The 22,957-nt window shown below is 35.0% G+C and overlaps 2 protein-coding genes across 2 annotated transcripts; both read left to right on the top strand.

Moving 5' to 3' along the window:
* Positions 1 to 21,083, top strand: LOC141446571 (uncharacterized). Its single transcript, XM_074113114.1, has 13 exons — positions 1 to 9; positions 259 to 395; positions 481 to 696; positions 854 to 1,189; positions 1,363 to 1,572; positions 1,643 to 1,864; positions 6,400 to 6,404; positions 7,076 to 7,083; positions 7,432 to 7,577; positions 7,651 to 7,863; positions 7,954 to 8,196; positions 20,463 to 20,669; positions 20,750 to 21,083. The coding sequence occupies exons 1-13, from the start codon at positions 1 to 3 to the stop codon at positions 21,081 to 21,083; spliced, it is 2,286 nt and encodes a 761-aa protein (XP_073969215.1).
* LOC141446743 (uncharacterized) lies at positions 20,774 to 22,878 on the top strand. The gene is made up of 2 exons (XM_074113461.1): positions 20,774 to 21,360; positions 22,467 to 22,878. Exons 1-2 carry the CDS (start codon positions 21,134 to 21,136, stop codon positions 22,687 to 22,689), a joined length of 450 nt encoding a protein of 149 aa, XP_073969562.1. The 5' UTR covers positions 20,774 to 21,133; the 3' UTR covers positions 22,690 to 22,878.
* Positions 22,879 to 22,957: the final 79 nt, after the last annotated feature.

Raw genomic sequence — 22,957 nt, 5'->3', positions numbered from 1 at the left:
ATGCAACAGGTATATTAGCTAGGATCTATCCCCTGAACTGCAACAGTCTACAGTTTGCATCTGGTGCAGTAAAAATAAAGTGAAAGAGAGTGTTGTTGTTGTTTGGTTGAAGATGAAGTTGTTGGTATGTGCTGTTTCTGGATTCGAAACTTCCCCTTTTTTTTTTCTTTTTTTTAAAAAAATATGATTCTTCTTCTTGTAAAATCGATTCAAAGATCGAAGTCAAATTCTGATTAAAAATTATGTGTATTTTTTAAGCTGCTACTGTTCACTTCCTTGGGGGTACATGCTGAACATTGGGGCGAAGTGCAGGACACGCCGGAAGTAGCCCACGCTAAAGCCCAACATTTGGCCGCCGTTGCCAAGGCTAAGGCGCACATTTTAAATTCGGCCACGTAAGCAGATTTCTTTAATATTTTTTGTATTTTTTAACATTTTTTGATTATTAATTATTTTATTGAACTATTTTTTTCTGTCTAGATGGTACCATGGGACATCGAATCCCTGGTCGATACCACATTATGCGCCACAGTTAAAATACCACGGTCCTGTGGCTCTGCCTCCTGGATATGATAAACATGGAGCTCCACTTCCTGTGCTTGACACGCCGGAAGTAGCTCATGCTAAATCTTTACATTTGGCTGCTGTTACTAAAGCCGGAGGAGACATTCATCCTTCTACTGGACCCGATCTGTAGTAAGACTAGCTTTTCTTTTTGCCAGTTTCTGTGCTTGATATCTGAGCTTTCTTTTGTAGCTGGTAAATTATCAAGGTGGAATTTCCATCGAGAAAATTCTTTCAAGATAATATCGCGACCGTCTTGTTTTTCTTTCTCATTTACCGCATTTTCCAGCTGGTCTCACGCAGGACAAAGTGATGATTGGCCGACTGTGCAGCATTATGCACCAACCATAAAGTACCATGGTCCTTATGCTTACTCCCCTGGTTTTGATAAGCATGGTGCTCCATTGCCGGTGCTGGAAACGCCTGAAGTATCGCACGCTAAACATCTACACTTTGCCGCACATGCTGAAGCTGCCGCTGCCAATGCTGCCAATGGTCATGCACATCATGGACATCATAAATGGAAACGATCGCTGCATGAAGCACATATTGCAGCTGCTAAACATGCACACTATGCAGCTGTGGAGAAGGCAAAAGCGGAAATCGCTTCGGCCGTGCATCATCAGTAAGTGACTTTCTACTTTTCTCTTAGGCTGTTGAAAGGTAGTCATGCGATCGCTTTTCACCGGATATATCCGTCTTTGAGGTCCCAGGAGTCCGAAAAAGTGATTTTTAAAAAGGAATAAGCCATGTGAATGCTGGAAAAAATTGATATCTTAGTGACTTTGGTTTTTGCAGGATCCAACAAATGCACAATGCTTGGACATTTCCACACTATGCACCTGCAGTTAAGTACCACGGACCTATTGCTCTACCACCCGGATATGACAAACACGGAGCTCCACTACCTTTCCACGATACACCGGAAGTAGCGCACGCTAAAGCTGCCCATCTGGCCGAAGTTGCCAAAGCTGGTGGACATATACATCCCGCTGGACCAGAACATCCGTGAGTATATTTCAATCGAATAGCAAAAATACAATAAACAAATATCATCAATAAATGATCAAAATTCCAGATCATTCTCCAGTGGATACGAATCATCTTGGGCTGTCCCCTACTACGCTCCCCACATCAAATACCATGGACCAATCGCTCTGCCTCCAGGCTACGACAAACATGGAGCTCCACTTCCTGTACTGGACACTCCGGAAGTGGCCGCCGCAAAAGCCGAACACTTTTATTTATACGCTAAAACTCTAGAAAGACAACATAGTCCAATCTTATTGTATGGCCACTGGCAATAGGTCTTAACCAGCCATTGTAAAACTATCGTATTATAATTTTCCAAGTCTGTGATTGCAAATTGTTAAGTGTAACAATGAAAATATAAATTTTCTATAAGAAAACCTGGTGTGATAAGTCACACGGCTTTCCCCTGACTACTACTCTAGATTTGTGAACTCGTTGGAAAATAGATCTGAAAATGGCTAAAATGAATTTCCCCCAAAAAATTATTGAAATAGAAAATTCGGAAAATTTGTTGTTTAGAGAAAATTTAGGAGAAATTTTCTTTCAAAAAAAAAAGCCAGAAAATTACTAATCACATTCTTTAATGTGGTTTAATTCGGAATTAAATCAAGATATTAAATCGCCCTTTATAATATAAAACTTGTTAGACTGTACTTTGTGCTGCACTTCAGGGAGATCAGCATGAATGCTTTTAAATCGAACTGCATTGGGGAAAGCTGTATACCAACTTAAGAACCACGAGAATGGAAAGGTTAAAGAAAATCTTTGAAACTGTTTTTATTTTATGGAAATCTGAAAGTCCAGTGGAAAAATCTCAAAGACCCAGATCATCAGTCTCTTTGTAATCCAGTGGAAGGAACCATTCGGATCACATTGCATGTTCATCAAGAGCCTCATCAACTCTCTTCAAATCAAGAGTCATCAAATTCTTTCTTTGGTCTCTATTAGTGTTTTTTTTTTTTTTACTACATTAAAAATATTTCAATTTTTCGCAGGCTTTATTCCAGATGTTTTATTCCGGACCCTTTATTTCAGATGCTTTATTCCAGATGTTTTATTCCGGACGCTTTATTTCAGATCCTTTATTCAGGACCCTTTATTCCAGATGCTTTATTCCAGATCCTTTATTTAGGACCCTTTAATCCAGATCCTTTATTCGAGACGCTTTATTCCAGATCCTTTATCCCAGATCCTTTATTCACCAGATTGCAGAATAAAACGTTGAAAATGAACTAGAATTAGAAGTAAAGTAACGCACAGAAAGGCTTCACGCCCACTATCAAGTTAGGTGAAGTCGTGAACTTAGACCAATAGCAAACCAAAACTTTTTTTTTAATCTTTTATTGGAATTTACCACTGCATGGTAAAAGAAAAAAGAAATAAAAGAAAATCATGAGTGGAGAAGGCACGCAGTGGTGCCACTCCAGTAACGTGCTTTGCTCTCACGATAAGGAGTAGATCACGAGGCCATCTTCTCTTCAATCTCCTTGGAGGATTACCTCTGGTAATGGGGAGGAAGATAGGTGTTCTATGAAAGGGTTAGGATGAGCTGCTGTAGAGTGGAATGATGAATTTGAGAAAACGAGTGTTAGCAAGATCTGTAAAGGAAAGGGATTTTGAGGTCATTATGGATAGTGAGGTTAGATACATACAGGAACGGAGCGTTAAGAGGTTTTCTAAGTATTTTTGGACTGTAATGTCTGGACCCAAACTTAATAATTTACTTTCAAATGCAAGTGAATTTATTGTTTACATAAGTGTGTTACTTCACATGCTTATTTATTTATTTTGATTAGATCATTAGATCGATATTTTGGAAAATAAATGTACCTTTCGATTAGAATAATAATCGCTGGTTTACGGTATGAGGCCTGTAAAAAAAAAAAAAAAAAAAAAAAACGGGGACCTTTGGGAATGAATAAACTGAGTTTCTTTTAAAAGGCCTAGAGAGCAGGACTCGTCCTATCGATTAGGGTTATCGATCTGATAGATTAGAATCTATAAAAGTAATCGATTAATAGAAATCTAAACAAAAAAATTGATCTATCTTTATCTGGGTTAAGTTTAAAGGCAAAATTAATGGAGAGTAAGATAACTAAATAGTTTGTGGGTAAAAATTAGTTGAGTAGAAAAAAAATACTATAAAAAGTAGTTAAAACTTTATAAGAGGAAAGTTTAAGATACAAAATAACAGAAATAAATGATCACTTTGGTCAGACATTCCTGCTGGAAACTCCAGCGAGGGAATCTTCTCCAATTCATTAACCATCCAATGCAATAGAATTTTTTAAAAGAAAAAGCAGTACTGACCTAATATTTTCTCCAGCGCCTGGAGTCCGCAAAAAAAACACCTCCAAGCAAACTCTGTTATCTCCAGGCCCTGGAACAACTAAAAATAAAAACATTGGTACAAAATAATGGGTCAAGATAAATGTAATCAAGGATAAAAGAAGAGAAGCCATATTTTCCACACCTCAAGTATACCGGAAATTGTTTCAAAATTTTCAGTAAATGAGCTTTTAAATAGTGTAACGTGAAAATTAATAAATTATTTGCAAAAAAAATTGTCCAACCTGATTTCCCTAATTAAAGCCCGCCAAAAAAAAAAAAAATTAACTAATCAGCTGAGAACATTCCCTCAACTTCCACTGTAATTCTCAAGCCTCTCCCCAACACAGATACACTTTAAAACTACGAACAGTTGAGATATAAATATTTTTAATGTTTAACAACAATATGCAGTTTCATTAAATCGGTGCATTACACTGTGAAAAATACTAACCTGACACTATGCGGTTAGCGTATTGGATTCCCACGCGGAGGTGCCCCCGGGTTCGAATCCAACTGCTTGGCCCTTATATTTTCTCTTCCTAGGAGCTTCTTACAGCTCACTGTCCGGTGAATTGGACAGTGTTATCTGTAACGAGAGAACACTGTCTCCGGAGGCCGGCAGTGCACTGAAAAAAAGCTCCGGGCGCTAATAACCTTAGATGTTGACGCGCCTTAAATCATTACAAATAAATAATAATAATATGCAGTTTCATTAAATCCGGTGCCTTACACTGTGAAATACTAATCTTACAGGGAAGCTGTTATTCCCAGCTTCATCTCAGAAATTACCATTAAAAGATATGGTTTTTTTAATCTCCAAAAAAGTGAAACACCCATTGGAGTAAAAAGACCTACTTCCGTTACAGGATTTTTCTCCATCTAAACTACTCTCTCAGAAAAATTCTTGGTCAAATTTTCTGAGAAAATCTTTCAAAATGAGCCGCTTACGAGAAAATTTTAGAAAAGCCCGGAAGTAAGGTTCTATACTTCCGGTAGACCGATTTCGACCAAAGCCTTAATATAGCTTCCTCTGTTTTAGCACCTAGACCCAGGGGGGTCGGCAACCTATTCTAAGTAGAGAGCCATTTCTCCTTAAATAATTTTAATAAATCTTACCAAGAGCCGCAAGGATGATAGAGTGTAAACAACTCTGTAGATCATTTGTATTCATAAATTATTATTTTATGATATTCAATAACATTTAAATGTTTTATATATTTATTTTCACATATTGCAAAGTAAATAAACAAATAAATAGTAACTAAACCTGTGTTTGAATGAAAATGGCGGCAGTCCTATACATTACGTACTGTATTTTAATATAATTCTATTCAATTTCAAACCAATCGCATTTAAAATTATTTTTGGAAAAATATCTTTACTTTAATAAATTTGAATTTGAATTTGAAAATGTTTATTTACAATTTAATTTTTTTTATATAAATATATATAAAAGGAGGTTTCAGGCTGCATGCCTATATCCTCTCCACAACATATCAACATTTACATTGGGTACAAGTCGAACTTAATGCTTAGGTAAAAAATTTAAAAAAAAAAACCTTACTGCATAGAGTTAATTAAAGCAAGATATGCTTTAGCCTTTTGTGCTTGTATTTTCTATAATTAAGAGAACTTAAGTTATAGTCCATAATACTTTTTATATGCGGGTAGGGACTATGTGTACAGGAAGTTACAAAGTTTTCCGTAGCGTTGTAGATAAATGTGAACACGCTGGCAACATCAAGTGCTGCATGCATGTAATCTATGGGTGTCCACCGGGGATATGACCCAACTAACCTTAAGCATTTGTTTTGGACTCTTTGTAACTTCCCGTAATTGGTGCAACAAGTATTGGACCACACAGGGGCTGCATATAGTAGTACGGAGCGGATATAGAGATAGTAGATAAGTTTTTTATTAAGAAAATCTAAGTTAGAGTTGCGGTTCAAAAGAGGAAAGAGACTGCACATAGTTCCTACCGCTTTATCGCACACTGAGTTTATGTGTTTGGTGAAAGTTAATTTGGAGTCTAACACCAACCCGAGGTATTTAACTTCCTTACTCCACGGTAGGGAGTCGCCGTTAATTTGGACAAATCTATTCACAACCGGTCTGCGGCGTGTAAACAAAATAATTTGTGTCTTGGCATGGTTTGGCCTTATTTTCCATTTTGCAAAGTATTTGAAACATTTTTCAAGGGCTATCGATAATTGTTTGGCTATTGTGTCAACTCTGAAGGAAGAAATAAAGAAGGCAGTATCATCAGCAAACAGGGAGCAACTGGATTTGAGTTTCAGCTTGGTGACGTCATTAATAAATGAAATTTTCATTTGTTTCAATAAAATTGAAATATACAATTTATTTTGGACAGGCTGAAGAGCCACAAAATTTGGATAATAGAGCCGCATGCGGCTCGCGAACCGCGGATTGCCGACCTTTTACTATTATTTTTTTTTTGGCATTGTTTTTCAGTTCCGGTTTGATACTTACGCACACACATATACTCAGACCGAATCGTGAAAACTACTTTTCCCAAACTTTGGAGACGTAAAAAACGATTATTTCCGGTAAAACTCTTACAAAAACTCTACACGATTACAATACAGTCCCTTACCATAAACAGGATGTGAACTATTCAAAATGAAAACTTCACTAATTAAGCACACCCAACAATATTGTACAAAACATTGACTGAAAAGTATTTTCAACCACAAGTGAGTAAAATTTGAACATTCTAAACTAAAACTTACTGCTAAAAATTTAGCATAATAATTGATCTATAATGTATCATTTATGGGAAAACTTGGATACCTAATATGGAAAATTACGTTAAAGCTAATTTCAGGGAAGTCGGAAAAACTAAAATACGTGAAACTCTGCTGAGCAAAGGAACTCTGATGGTGTACCCTCGTAGAATTTGAAGAAAAATCAATAAAATTTATATCTACTTTTGAATTAGAGATTTCCTGTGTTTTTATTTTATTTCCGCCAGCGGTAAGACATAGACAGACAGACTGACACTTACCAATTTTCGAGTTCAGCTTTCCTTCGATTTCTGCGGGAAATCTTATAAATAAATATCGATTGCAATGTTTTCTATAAGAAAAGGGCAAATTAAATTGTTAATGTTTAACAATTGTGATTTCAGGAAGTCGTGTGAGTGTATTCCCTAGCTTTTGCCTTGCACTTCCGGGTATTTTTAAAAAAAATTACTTAGTTCTAATTAGATATCGATTACTTAATCTCCTGTTTGTCAAAGTAGCTGATTAAAATGCAATGTACATAGAAATATGTGAATTTAGCAACAATCGCCGGTGCGTAGCCTCTGGATTGGTATAAATGTATCGCCGAGACTGACAGTAGCTACAGTTGAGTGACTGACACAGTATTAGTACCAAATTAGTGAATATGAAGTCTGTGTTGGTAAGTTCCTGGATCTGCCGGTGTTTGGTTGAGAATATATATTTTTGGGGGGTTTCTAATCTATCTGAATGATTGCCACAGGTTGTAGCGTTGCTGGCGTTGAGCCAAGCTCTTGGCTACCAACTGGGCGTTGTGCAGGATACTCCCGAAGTGGCCCACGCTAAAGCGGAACACTTTGCCGCCGTCGCCAAGGCCAAAGAGTTAACCGCAGGAGCTGGACATGGATTGTAAGTGTGATTGAACTCATTCCAAGGAGTTACTGACTGGAGGATCGTAATCCAGAACCGTAATCTGTTTTAGATGGGGCGGCGCTCTGGCTAACACCTGGGCAGTTCCACATTACGCTCCAGCGTTGAAGTACCATGGACCTATCGCTTTGCCTCCAGGCTACGACAAACATGGAGCCCCACTTCCTGTACTGGACACTCCAGAAGTGGCTCACGCTAAAGCAGCTCATCTGGCGGCTGTGGCTAAAGCTGGAGGTCACGTCTACCCGGCTGTCTATCACACACCGTGAGTAAACTCTCTAATCCAAATCACAGCCTCTTTAAAGAGTATATACATACATAACTAAAGTTAACAATCCCCCCTCTTTTTACACAGCATCCTCTCTGGAGGACATGGAGCCTGGACCGGACTACAGCATGCTCAGTACGCCGCTGGACACATCAAGTACCATGGACCAATCGCTCTGCCTCCAGGCTACGACAAACATGGAGCTCCACTACCTGTACTGGACACTCCAGAAGTGGCCGCCGAAAAGGCTAAACACTTCCATCTGTACGCTAAGACTTTGCACAATCTTGGACCAGTTGGTTTGGGCCATCATCACCATCATCACTCATGGTGAATGCTGGGAAAATCCCAGTAAATGTTCCAAGTTTTGGCCCCTCCCCTCCCAAATAACTGTGATTTTTGTCTGTATGTTTTAAAATAAAATCGAAATTATTGATCAATTCAGGTGCATTAATGGCGTAATCCTACCTCTCTCTCTGCAGGAAATCAGTAGCTCTCCTACTTCCTGCAACCCATTTCAGGATTAGCTTTAAAGCCCAATCATTGATACTATTCGAGATAACACACATCGAGAGGAAAACTGAAGCTATTTTCAATTTAAAAAAAATAAAATAAAATAAAATATGTGACTCGACAGGTTAAAACATGTTTAATCCTTACTAGTCATGGTCGAGATTGCCGAACTGTACATCACGCTGTAACCGCCTCTTTCCGCCTGACCATTCATCTCTTCCTGGAAAATACGCTGCAGCGTAATTTAATGGGAAAATGTTACAAATAAAAATTGAAGACCATCTTGAGTACTATGAATTCAAAGGAAAACCTCGGTTTCCGCTTTAAAAAAAAAGAAGAAAAGGAAAAAGGAAAAATTCTTTTAGTAAAGTGATACTTCCGGTTCCAATATTTTGATGATTACGTCATTGTTGGTCCCCTGGTGGCAACCAAGCTAAGTAAAATCATTTAAAATCACTTTTTCGGACACTTAAGGATCACAAAAAACGAATTTTGATACCTACAAACTAAATTTCTAGAATTTGATCCTATCGTCATACTTCTAAGAAGGAATATACTTATAAACGGAAGGGAATATGTAATGTGGTACTGGGTTCGATTCCCGGTCTTAGGCCTTGGATTTTATTTAATGGTTAATATGAGAAATTTATAGTTAAGTATGTTATGCGGTTGTAGGCTAGACCCGCAAAGCTAAGATGTATTGTTGGTTTAGTGGGTTCGATTCCCTATCTCTAAGTATTGGATTTTATTTAATGGTTAATATGAGAAATTTACAGTAAAGTATGTTTGCTAGTCGCCTCCGTCCACTGCCACCTAATTGGTAGTTGGACGTTAAGCCCCGCCTGAAAAAATAGGCGATTACTTTACTTTACTTTTTACTTATAAGCGGCGGGGTAAATATCTATAGATAAAAGGAAGAAGTAAACGATATCCAGGAATTTCAAAATCTCAGCCAAAACTACTTCATATTTTAAATGAACTCTTCCACTTCCTTCAGTAAACTAGTGACGACCAAATAGATAATGACGTCCAAATTACTGCAAAAAGAAAAACATTGCTTCAATAAAAAAAAAAAGAAAAAGTTTGTTCCATATTTTGTTCCTGCTCAGTTTATTTTAAGCCCAACTTGAGGCGATAAAGAAATAAGCATAGGTAAAGTGCACGTCTATTGCTTTTCTTCTTTTTCTGTTAAGCACGTGCTTTGAATGAAATTACTTAACTAAGTTATCAAACAAGGTTTTTTTTTCTTTTTTTTTTTTTTAATACAGGAAAAATAAAAATACAGCATCCAAGTTAGTATATAAAGTTTATCTTGTGGAGAAAGTTACAGAGAGGTGAAGTTTAAGGTGGGGTAGAATGAGGGCCATAAAGTTGAAGAAGCCCAACTTTGAAGCTTTTCTAAAGTATTCATTAATTCATTTGAATGAAAAAAAACTTTGGTAAAAAACACTGCTTTTCATTTTTTTATTTCTTTGTTTTTCTTTTTTGGTTTATTTATTCAGATTTATTGTTGAATTGTTTGTTTTACGTGTTTTTATGTTTCCGGTTAATATTTTAGGTTGTTACGACCTAGTTCCGCCCAGGGTAGATCTCAGGTAGGCTTGGGGTTAAAACTTCTCAAAGATAACACGCATGCGTCTACTTATTTTTGAAAGTACAACTTCTAATGGTTAGGCTATAAGTCAATTTAAGGTAATATTTGGATATGATTGTATAAAATTATAACCTCGTAATTAGGTAGGGGTAACCACACAAAATTACACGCCCACATACCACTTCTATCGTCCACCATTAAGTCTTTTTAGGCTATAAATACTCATCAAAAATGTACTCTAGAATTTTTTCACTATTTTTCCCTCCGAAGGTATTTAATAAAAAAAGAAATTAGGCAAAAATAAAAAGAAATGATTTTGAAGATTTATTTTACGTTTAACCATCTACTACGATTTATGAACGATTGCAGAATATGTTTTATTTCAATGATGATTTACCTAATTTTGATTTGATTGAAGAACTTGATCGGAATAAAACAGTTAAGTTAAAAATTACATCAATTTTTTTAGTCAAAATTTTTATTGCATAAACTGATTCTTTAAGAAATACCTACGGAGGGAAAAATAGTAAAAAAATTCTAAACTATTGTTTTCATGGAGATAATTAAGGTTAAAAATCTTAATGGCGGAACGAACAAGTGTCTAGTGGGCGTGTACGCTGGCCAATAGAACTGTAGGTAGGTAGTGGTCAATTACACGCCCACATACCAATTCTATCGTCCACCATTAAGACTTTTTAGGCTATAAATACTCATCAAAAATGTACTCTAGAATTTTTTCACTACGTTTCCCTCCATAGGTATTTAATAAAGAATGAAATTAGGCAAAAATAAAAATAAATGATTTTGAAGATTTGTTTTACGTTTAACCATCTACTACGATTTATGAACGATTGCAGAATATGTTTTATTTCAATGATGATTTACCTAATTTTGATTTGATTGAAGAACTTGATCGGAATAAAACAGTTAAGTTAAAAATTACATCAATTTTTTTAGTCAAAATTTTTATTGCATAAACTGATTCTTTAAGAAATACCTACGGAGGGAAAAATAGTGAAAAAAATCTAAACTATTGTTTTCATGGAGATAATTAAGGTTAAAAATCTTAATGGCGGAACGAACAAGTGTCTAGTGGGCGTGTACGCTGGCCAATAGAACTGTAGGTAGGTAGTGGTCAATTACACGCCCACATACCAATTCTATCGTCCACCATTAAGACTTTTTAGGCTATAAATACTCATCAAAAATGTACTCTAGAATTTTTTCACTACGTTTCCCTCCATAGGTATTTAATAAAGAATGAAATTAGGCAAAAATAAAAATAAATGATTTTGAAGATTTGTTTTACGTTTAACCATCTACTACGATTTATGAACGATTGCAGAATATGTTTTATTTCAATGATGATTTACCTAATTTTGATTTGATTGAAGAACTTGATCGGAATAAAACAGTTAAGTTAAAAATTACATCAATTTTTTTAGTCAAAATTTTTATTGCATAAACTGATTCTTTAAGAAATACCTACGGAGGGAAAAATAGTGAAAAAAATCTAAACTATTGTTTTCATGGAGATAATTAAGGTTAAAAATCTTAATGGCGGAACGAACAAGTGTCTAGTGGGCGTGTACGCTGGCCAATAGAACTGTAGGTAGGTAGTGGTCAATTACACGCCCACATACCACTTCTATTTAGGACTTTTGTGGCTATAAATACTCATCAAAAATGTACTCTAGAATTTTTTCACTACGTTTCCCTCCATAGGTATTTAATAAAGAATGAAATTAGGCAAAAATAAAAATAAATGATTTTGAAGATTTATTTTACGTTTAACCATCGACTACAATTTATGAACGATTGCAGAATATGTTTTATTTCAATCATCATGTGCCTAATTTTGATTTGATTGAAGAAATTGATCGGAATAAAACAGTTAAGTTAATAATTACATCAATTTTTTTAGTCAAAATTTTTATTGCATAAACTGATTCTTTAAGAAATACCTACGGAGGGAAAAATAGTGAAAAAAATCTAAACTATTGTTTTCATGGAGATAATTAAGGTTAAAAATCTTAATGGCGGAACGAACAAGTGTCTAGTGGGCGTGTACGCTGGCCAATAGAACTGTAGGTAGGTAGTGGTCAATTACACGCCCACATACCACTTCTATTTAGGACTTTTGTGGCTATAAATACTCATCAAAAATGTACTCTAGAATTTTTTCACTACGTTTCCCTCCATAGGTATTTAATAAAGAATGAAATTAGGCAAAAATAAAAATAAATGATTTTGAAGATTTATTTTACGTTTAACCATCGACTACGATTTATGAACGATTGCAGAATATGTTTTATTTCAATCATCATGTGCCTAATTTTGATTTGATTGAAGAAATTGATTGGAATAAAACAGTTAAGTTAATAATTACATCAATTTTTTTAGTCAAAATTTTTATTGCATAAACTGATTCTTTAAGAAATACCTACGGAGGGAAAAATAGTGAAAAAAATCTAAACTATTGTTTTCATGGAGATAATTAAGGTTATAAATCTTAATGGTGGAACGAACAAGTGTCTAGTGGGCGTGTACGCTGGCCAATAGAACTGTAGGTAGGTAGTGGTCAATTACACGCCCACATTCCACCTCTATCGTCCACCATTATGACTTTTTAGGCTATAAATACTCATCAAAAATGTACTCTAGAATTTTTTCACTACGTTTCCCTCCATAGGTATTTAATAAAGAATGAAATTAGGCAAAAATAAAAATAAATGATTTTGAAGATTTGTTTTACGTTTAACCATCTACTACGATTTATGAACGATTGCAGAATATGTTTTATTTCAATGATGATTTACCTAATTTTGATTTGATTGAAGAACTTGATCGGAATAAAACAGTTAAGTTAAAAATTACATCAATTTTTTTAGTCAAAATTTTTATTGCATAAACTGATTCTTTAAGAAATACCTACGGAGGGAAAAATAGTGAAAAAAATCTAAACTATTGTTTTCATGGAGATAATTAAGGTTAAAAATCTTAATGGCGGAACGAACAAGTGTCTAGTGGGCGTGTACGCTGGCCAATAGAACTGTAGGTAGGTAGTGGTCAATTACACGCCCACATACCAATTCTATCGTCCACCATTAAGACTTTTTAGGCTATAAATACTCATCAAAAATGTACTCTAGAATTTTTTCACTACGTTTCCCTCCATAGGTATTTAATAAAGAATGAAATTAGGCAAAAATAAAAATAAATGATTTTGAAGATTTGTTTTACGTTTAACCATCTACTACGATTTATGAACGATTGCAGAATATGTTTTATTTCAATGATGATTTACCTAATTTTGATTTGATTGAAGAACTTGATCGGAATAAAACAGTTAAGTTAAAAATTACATCAATTTTTTTAGTCAAAATTTTTATTGCATAAACTGATTCTTTAAGAAATACCTACGGAGGGAAAAATAGTGAAAAAAATCTAAACTATTGTTTTCATGGAGATAATTAAGGTTAAAAATCTTAATGGCGGAACGAACAAGTGTCTAGTGGGCGTGTACGCTGGCCAATAGAACTGTAGGTAGGTAGTGGTCAATTACACGCCCACATACCACTTCTATTTAGGACTTTTGTGGCTATAAATACTCATCAAAAATGTACTCTAGAATTTTTTCACTACGTTTCCCTCCATAGGTATTTAATAAAGAATGAAATTAGGCAAAAATAAAAATAAATGATTTTGAAGATTTATTTTACGTTTAACCATCGACTACAATTTATGAACGATTGCAGAATATGTTTTATTTCAATCATCATGTGCCTAATTTTGATTTGATTGAAGAAATTGATCGGAATAAAACAGTTAAGTTAATAATTACATCAATTTTTTTAGTCAAAATTTTTATTGCATAAACTGATTCTTTAAGAAATACCTACGGAGGGAAAAATAGTGAAAAAAATCTAAACTATTGTTTTCATGGAGATAATTAAGGTTAAAAATCTTAATGGCGGAACGAACAAGTGTCTAGTGGGCGTGTACGCTGGCCAATAGAACTGTAGGTAGGTAGTGGTCAATTACACGCCCACATACCACTTCTATTTAGGACTTTTGTGGCTATAAATACTCATCAAAAATGTACTCTAGAATTTTTTCACTACGTTTCCCTCCATAGGTATTTAATAAAGAATGAAATTAGGCAAAAATAAAAATAAATGATTTTGAAGATTTATTTTACGTTTAACCATCGACTACGATTTATGAACGATTGCAGAATATGTTTTATTTCAATCATCATGTGCCTAATTTTGATTTGATTGAAGAAATTGATTGGAATAAAACAGTTAAGTTAATAATTACATCAATTTTTTTAGTCAAAATTTTTATTGCATAAACTGATTCTTTAAGAAATACCTACGGAGGGAAAAATAGTGAAAAAAATCTAAACTATTGTTTTCATGGAGATAATTAAGGTTATAAATCTTAATGGTGGAACGAACAAGTGTCTAGTGGGCGTGTACGCTGGCCAATAGAACTGTAGGTAGGTAGTGGTCAATTACACGCCCACATTCCACCTCTATCGTCCACCATTATGACTTTTTAGGCTATAAATACTCATCAAAAATGTACTCTAGAATTTTTTCACTACGTTTCCCTCCATAGGTATTTAATAAAGAATGAAATTAGGCAAAAATAAAAATAAATGATTTTGAAGATTTGTTTTACGTTTAACCATCTACTACGATTTATGAACGATTGCAGAATATGTTTTATTTCAATGATGATTTACCTAATTTTGATTTGATTGAAGAACTTGATCGGAATAAAACAGTTAAGTTAAAAATTACATCAATTTTTTTAGTCAAAATTTTTATTGCATAAACTGATTCTTTAAGAAATACCTACGGAGGGAAAAATAGTGAAAAAAATCTAAACTATTGTTTTCATGGAGATAATTAAGGTTAAAAATCTTAATGGCGGAACGAACAAGTGTCTAGTGGGCGTGTACGCTGGCCAATAGAACTGTAGGTAGGTAGTGGTCAATTACACGCCCACATACCACTTCTATTTAGGACTTTTGTGGCTATAAATACTCATCAAAAATGTACTCTAGAATTTTTTCACTACGTTTCCCTCCATAGGTATTTAATAAAGAATGAAATTAGGCAAAAATAAAAATAAATGATTTTGAAGATTTATTTTACGTTTAACCATCGACTACAATTTATGAACGATTGCAGAATATGTTTTATTTCAATCATCATGTGCCTAATTTTGATTTGATTGAAGAAATTGATCGGAATAAAACAGTTAAGTTAATAATTACATCAATTTTTTTAGTCAAAATTTTTATTGCATAAACTGATTCTTTAAGAAATACCTACGGAGGGAAAAATAGTGAAAAAAATCTAAACTATTGTTTTCATGGAGATAATTAAGGTTAAAAATCTTAATGGCGGAACGAACAAGTGTCTAGTGGGCGTGTACGCTGGCCAATAGAACTGTAGGTAGGTAGTGGTCAATTACACGCCCACATACCACTTCTATTTAGGACTTTTGTGGCTATAAATACTCATCAAAAATGTACTCTAGAATTTTTTCACTACGTTTCCCTCCATAGGTATTTAATAAAGAATGAAATTAGGCAAAAATAAAAATAAATGATTTTGAAGATTTATTTTACGTTTAACCATCGACTACGATTTATGAACGATTGCAGAATATGTTTTATTTCAATCATCATGTGCCTAATTTTGATTTGATTGAAGAAATTGATTGGAATAAAACAGTTAAGTTAATAATTACATCAATTTTTTTAGTCAAAATTTTTATTGCATAAACTGATTCTTTAAGAAATACCTACGGAGGGAAAAATAGTGAAAAAAATCTAAACTATTGTTTTCATGGAGATAATTAAGGTTATAAATCTTAATGGTGGAACGAACAAGTGTCTAGTGGGCGTGTACGCTGGCCAATAGAACTGTAGGTAGGTAGTGGTCAATTACACGCCCACATTCCACCTCTATCGTCCACCATTATGACTTTTTAGGCTATAAATACTCATCAAAAATGTACTCTAGAATTTTTTCACTACGTTTCCCTCCATAGGTATTTAATAAAGAATGAAATTAGGCAAAAATAAAAATAAATGATTTTGAAGATTTGTTTTACGTTTAACCATCTACTACGATTTATGAACGATTGCAGAATATGTTTTATTTCAATGATGATTTACCTAATTTTGATTTGATTGAAGAACTTGATCGGAATAAAACAGTTAAGTTAAAAATTACATCAATTTTTTTAGTCAAAATTTTTATTGCATAAACTGATTCTTTAAGAAATACCTACGGAGGGAAAAATAGTGAAAAAAATCTAAACTATTGTTTTCATGGAGATAATTAAGGTTAAAAATCTTAATGGCGGAACGAACAAGTGTCTAGTGGGCGTGTACGCTGGCCAATAGAACTGTAGGTAGGTAGTGGTCAATTACACGCCCACATACCACTTCTATTTAGGACTTTTGTGGCTATAAATACTCATCAAAAATGTACTCTAGAATTTTTTCACTACGTTTCCCTCCATAGGTATTTAATAAAGAATGAAATTAGGCAAAAATAAAAATAAATGATTTTGAAGATTTATTTTACGTTTAACCATCGACTACAATTTATGAACGATTGCAGAATATGTTTTATTTCAATCATCATGTGCCTAATTTTGATTTGATTGAAGAAATTGATCGGAATAAAACAGTTAAGTTAATAATTACATCAATTTTTTTAGTCAAAATTTTTATTGCATAAACTGATTCTTTAAGAAATACCTACGGAGGGAAAAATAGTGAAAAAAATCTAAACTATTGTTTTCATGGAGATAATTAAGGTTAAAAATCTTAATGGCGGAACGAACAAGTGTCTAGTGGGCGTGTACGCTGGCCAATAGAACTGTAGGTAGGTAGTGGTCAATTACACGCCCACATACCACTTCTATTTAGGACTTTTGTGGCTATAAATACTCATCAAAAATGTACTCTAGAATTTTTTCACTACGTTTCCCTCCATAGGTATTTAATAAAGAATGAAATTAGGCAAAAATAAAAATAAATGATTTTGAAGATTTATTTTACGTTTAACCATCGACTACGATTTATGAACGATTGCAGAATATGTTTTATTTCAATCATCATGTGCCTAATTTTGATTTGATTGAAGAAATTGATTGGAATAAAACAGTTAAGTTAATAATTACATCAATTTTTTTAGTCAAAATTTTTATTGCATAAACTGATTCTTTAAGAAATACCTACGGAGGGAAAAATAGTGAAAAAAATCTAAACTATTGTTTTCATGGAGATAATTAAGGTTATAAATCTTAATGGTGGAACGAACAAGTGTCTAGTGGGCGTGTACGCTGGCCAATAGAACTGTAGGTAGGTAGTGGTCAATTACACGCCCACATTCCACCTCTATCGTCCACCATTATGACTTTTTAGGCTATAAATACTCATCAAAAATGTACTCTAGAATTTTTTCACTACGTTTCCCTCCATAGGTATTTAATAAAGAATGAAATTAGGCAAAAATAAAAATAAATGATTTTGAAGATTTGTTTTACGTTTAACCATCTACTACGATTTATGAACGATTGCAGAATATGTTTTATTTCAATGATGATTTACCTAATTCTTCGATCGCTCATTATGCTAGAACTAGAACTAGAATTGGAATCATTTGCTTAGGATAAACCTTGAAGCTATGCTGGCTATACTGCCCTCAAAGCTATGCAGGCTATGATTTCTTTAAAGCATGTCTGTTATTCCCTTATGCAAGGGTAGAGCTTACGAGTGAGGTTTTCTCCTAATGTATGGCCATTTTTAAAAGAAATGAAAATTCATAAATTGATTTTTAGAGATCTCCAAAAGATTTCGTTTGAAAATCACATGTACATTTTCCCTGGTTATTGATATTGTATTTTTTAGATCATGGTTCAGTTCTAGTGGTCGAGAGCGTGGCTTTGTAAGTGGGAGATCCCCTAATTCGAATCCCGAGTATGACTACTTTGTATTTGTTAGCAAAAAAGTGTTTACAGAAAAGTATGAGCTTCCGCCCCCTCCCCGTCCACGACACCTACTTGTTGGACGTTAAGCCACGGCTGAAAAAAAATAGGCGATTTCTTAACTTTTTGTACAGTTCTAATAACTATAGGCTTTTCCGCCCTATTTTCTGTAAATTTTTGGTCACTAAAGGGGTTTTATTTGTACATTAAGTCTACTTAAATATCACTTCCTGTTCTCGACTTCCGGAATATGGCTTTTTAGCTCGATTAGAGGAGCTGTGAGGTCTCTTTTGCTTTGATAGTGGGCAGTGAACTTGCATAATATTGTTACTAAATATTTATTTTCTTAGACAAGATCCAAGGAAATTTAATGACGTATACTGAGATACATGAAAGTCGCCTGCGAGTTTACACCAGATTTTAAGAAAATAATAATAATAAACTCTGGTTATAAAATGGTGCAACATGAAAGAAAAATATTCAAATGAAATTTGTTCATGAGATAGAGATAGATAGATAGAGAGAGAGATAGAGAGATTGGAAAACACGCGGCAGAATTTGGCAACAATTGTCGGTGCGTAACCATCTAGTTAACATAAATACAATGGTACGAACCAGAGCGCGCACAGACTGACAAACGTGCCGAGTCGTGGCTTACAACTACACCAATATGTTAGTGCTACTGGTAAGAGGAAAAATGGCTTTTCCCTTTCATTTTCTTCAATATCTAAGAGTTCGGAGTTTTTTCTAAAAGAAGTTTATATGGAAATATTAATTTTCTAGCTATTCTCTTCATTGGCGGTTCTAATCCAGACAAGTTCCGGCCATCTATGGAATGCCCCGGTGCAGGACACGCCGGAAGTGGCTCACGCTAAAGCTGAACATTTTGCAGCCGTGGAAAAAGCTAAGGCACAGACTTATAGCGCTGGGAAATCACTGTGAGTGTTGGGAAAATGATGTTTTCTTTTTTTTTTGCACAAATATTTTATTATATTTTTTTGCGTTGATGCTGCGATGATTTAAATTCACTAATTACTAAAAAAAGATGGTGTTTTAAAACGACCAATTAAATTTGTACGCTTGAATTAGTTATCTTTTAGAGGATAATGTGAGAATTTGATTGGGTCAAATCGTTTTCCAGTTTCTCTGACAACAGGTAAGAAAAACTATTGTCATTGGGTCAAATTTTCAATATTAACTTTCCCCCAGTATGACCCGTTCTGTGGTCCATTGAATCCGAAAAAGTGTTTATTAGTACACAAATTATGACGACATCTTTTAATTACGTCATAAAGTCTATTTGCAAAAAAAAAATCTGCTGTCAACAGTCAAACGTCATTCTTGTTCTCCTTCCGCAATTATTACGTCATGACAATTTCCCAAGAAAAATAAAAAATAAAAATAACCACAATATTTATTCAGTAAAGTGGCATTTCCGCATAATCGATTTTCTTAAATATTAAATTTCGATTATTATAATTGAAATAATGAGACCATACATTACTCTTGAAGAACTTTTGAGGCAAGCTTAATTCCAAGCTTCTCTCTAAGAGTGGACTTAAGGAAGTATTTTTTATCAGGGGAGATGTAGACGTGTGCAGTTGGTACAGGAAGTTTAAGGGGGGAATCCTAAGCAAGGCACTTCCGTTTAGCTAATTTGCACCAGAATCTTACTGCCGGTTCTTGTAGTGGCACCTCGACGAAATAATCAAAATTCGAGCTTTCGGCAATTTCCTGTTTCGGAGATAGCTGATGTTATATATCGACCCCATTTTACACTCTAAATCGAATCTCTGCATGAATGCATTCCTTTTTATTAGAATCGATCATTACTCTGTCAGAAGTTTCCATGATTTATTAAAGTAAAATAAATTAATCGCCTATTTTTTCAGGCGGGGCTTAACGTCCAACTACCAAATTAGGTGTCGTGGACGGAGGCGACTAGCAAGGGCTAAGACCGGGGAATCGAACCCACTAAACCAACAATACATCTTAGCTTTGCGGGCCTAGCCTATACCCGCCTAACATACTTTACTATAAATTCCTCATATTAACCATTAAATAAAATCCAAGACTTAGAGATTGGGAATCGAACCCACTAAACCAACAATACATCTCAGCTATGCAGGTCTAGCCTATAACCGCCTAACATACTTTTCTATAAACTCATATTAACCATTAAATAAAATCCAAGACCTAGAGATAGGGAATCGAACCCACTAAACCAACAGTACATCTTAGCATTGCGGGTCTAGCCTATAACCGCCTAACATACTTTACTATAAATTTCTCATATTAAACATTAAATAAAATCCAAGGCCTAAGACCGGTAATTGTATCCAATACCACAATACATATTAGCTTTACTGGTCTCTCCTCTAACCTCTCGACTACCGCGTGGCGCCTTAGTTTATTTAAATATTCAAATTTGGCAAAAAATTAAGTAAAAATTTTGGGAAATTTTTAGTTGGACTCCTACTAACAACTGGCAGTTACCGCAATACGCTCCAGAAACCAAGTATCACGGTCCAGTAGCTCTGTCTCCTGGATATGATAAACATGGTGCACCACTTCCTGTGCTTGACACACCGGAAGTAGCTCATGCTAAAGCTGCACATCTAGCTGCCGTTGCTAAAGCTGGAGGGCATATTCTTTCATTAACCGGATCTAGTCTGTAAGAGAGTAACATTTTTAATGAGGGAAGTTATGGTAACGTCTTCAGATAGTAATCGGAGGATTTTGGTCTTCATTTAGCTGGACACCAACTGAAGATGGATGGACTAACAGTGGACAATATGATCCAACCTTACAGTCCCACGGGCGTCATGCTTACTCCCCCGGATATGATAAACATGGAGCCCCATTGCCAGTACTGGAAACACCGGAAGTGTCGCACGCTAAACACCAACATTTTACCGCTTACGCTAAAGCGGCCGCAGCAAATGCTGTTCATGCACATCATGGACATCATAAATGGAAACGATCCCTGCATGAAGCTCATGTTGCAGCCGCTAAACATGCACACTTTGCGGCTGTAGAGAAAGCGAAAGCGGAAATCGCTTCGGCTGTACATCATCATCATCAGTAAATGTTTCTCCTTGATTTGAGTTACGAAAAGTTTACATTTTACTGAGAAACATGCTTTTTTTTTTTTCTTCCAGGGCTCAGCATCAAAACGCTTGGGCATTTCCACACTATGCGCCTGCAGTTAAGTACCACGGACCTATCGCTCTACCACCTGGATATGACAAACACGGCGCTCCTCTTCCAGTCTTAGACACACCGGAAGTTGCCCACGCTAAAGCTGCACATCTAGCCGCAGTTGCCAAAGCCGGTGGACACGTATATCCGGCTTATTATGCACCGTAAGTCCCCCGCCCCCATTTCTCTAAGGTTAGATTAGGTAAGAATGTGGGGATTCTCTTCTGTTTCCCAGAATTTGCCGTCTGAATCTACTAAAAGTAGGGAAAAGTTTTTGGTATTTAAAGGGTCCAAGGTTTAGAAGGGGTGGACTTGAAGCTCGCCCTATTAATTAATCCCTCCAGCTCTAATGAGCGTGGGTAAAGGGTGTCACTTAGACAGAAGCTAGATTATCACTATTGGGTCCAAGAACCAGTCTTCGCCCCTTACGGGCGCCTTAGAGGCCCAAATTTAGAAAGCAGAACTCCCAACCTGGAAATTTAACTCTAAAAAAACTAGTCCTGGAAGTACAAGCAGTATCCTACCGCCGACATTGAGTAGCCACTTCCTACTACATTTCCGCATAACTATACAGGGTGTTCAGCATAAAACTGCGGTAACTTCGGGAAGCGATTGTGGGCATCATTTGCAACAAAAAATTCCATATAAACTATGGCTCGATTCGACTCCGTTTTATAGATATTTTTAATTTTATGTTTTTTCCAGGTGTTACTACTTTTTAGCAAAAAGTTGCCTATATTTCTCAAACTATTAAAGCTACAGCTATTTTAATAAGCTCATTAGATAGAAGGTTAAATTTCCTTTTAAATAAGCAAATTTGTATTCCAAAATAATAATATTAAGTTTTTTACTTTGTGGCCCAAACATAAGAAATAGCAAGTTTCTAATTTTTTCCAAAAACTTTGACTTCATTTTTCTCAAAAACATTTAATATGAAAAAACCGTGCACTATTCAGGAAAAACATCTACATACGATCACCTTTTGAACGGTATACAATAATTGGGGTTATGTAAAAAATTGATGCAGAAATCTGTGATTAATTGCAAAAAAGTAGGCCTCAAAACAGCGTCGGCATTAAGAAAGGAATTCACCTACCATAAGAATATAACTGATCAGAATCATCAAATCCAGTACGATTTTTAGCAAACGTGTAATTTAATAATTAATAATTGTTGCAAATGATGCCCAGAATTGTCTCCCGAAGTTACCGTAGTCTTATGCTGAACGCCCTGTATATACTAAAATGGATTTCTTCTATGTCACATACAGCATCATCGCAGCTGGACACGGATCTTCTTGGGCTGTACCACATTATGCTGCTGCTCACATCAAATACCATGGACCAATCGCACTGCCTCCAGGTTATGATAAACATGGAGCACCACTACCTATACTCGACACACCGGAAGTAGCCGCTGGAAAACTACATCATCACCATTTGTATGCGAAAATTGCGGCCGAACATGCTGCCCATCATAAACATCATTGGTGATTTACGCCAATCGTATTGATTCATCTATCTGTGATTTTCTAGATTTCTTTGTTTTAAATTAAAATATTTTTGTTACAAACTAAAGTTTATTATTGTTAATCTTCAGTTTAAGTTTAAACTGAATAAGTTGCAGAAAATTTAAACTGATAGTTTGAGAACCCACCATAAGAATTGTAAGTTGAGTCGTGTAGCAGTCGAACTCGAGAAGCGTTAAAGTCTCTGACCACCAATTTCTCCAGAGAATCGTGTATTTTCTTAAGATCATTCT

Source organism: Rhodnius prolixus, unplaced genomic scaffold (assembly GCF_049639745.1).
Source record: "Rhodnius prolixus isolate KJV_2025 unplaced genomic scaffold, Rpr scaffold_7, whole genome shotgun sequence".
NCBI classification, from domain to species: domain Eukaryota; kingdom Metazoa; phylum Arthropoda; class Insecta; order Hemiptera; family Reduviidae; genus Rhodnius; species Rhodnius prolixus.
The sequence above is the reverse complement of the archived record's forward strand: the minus strand, read 5'-3'. Positions and strand labels throughout refer to the sequence as shown.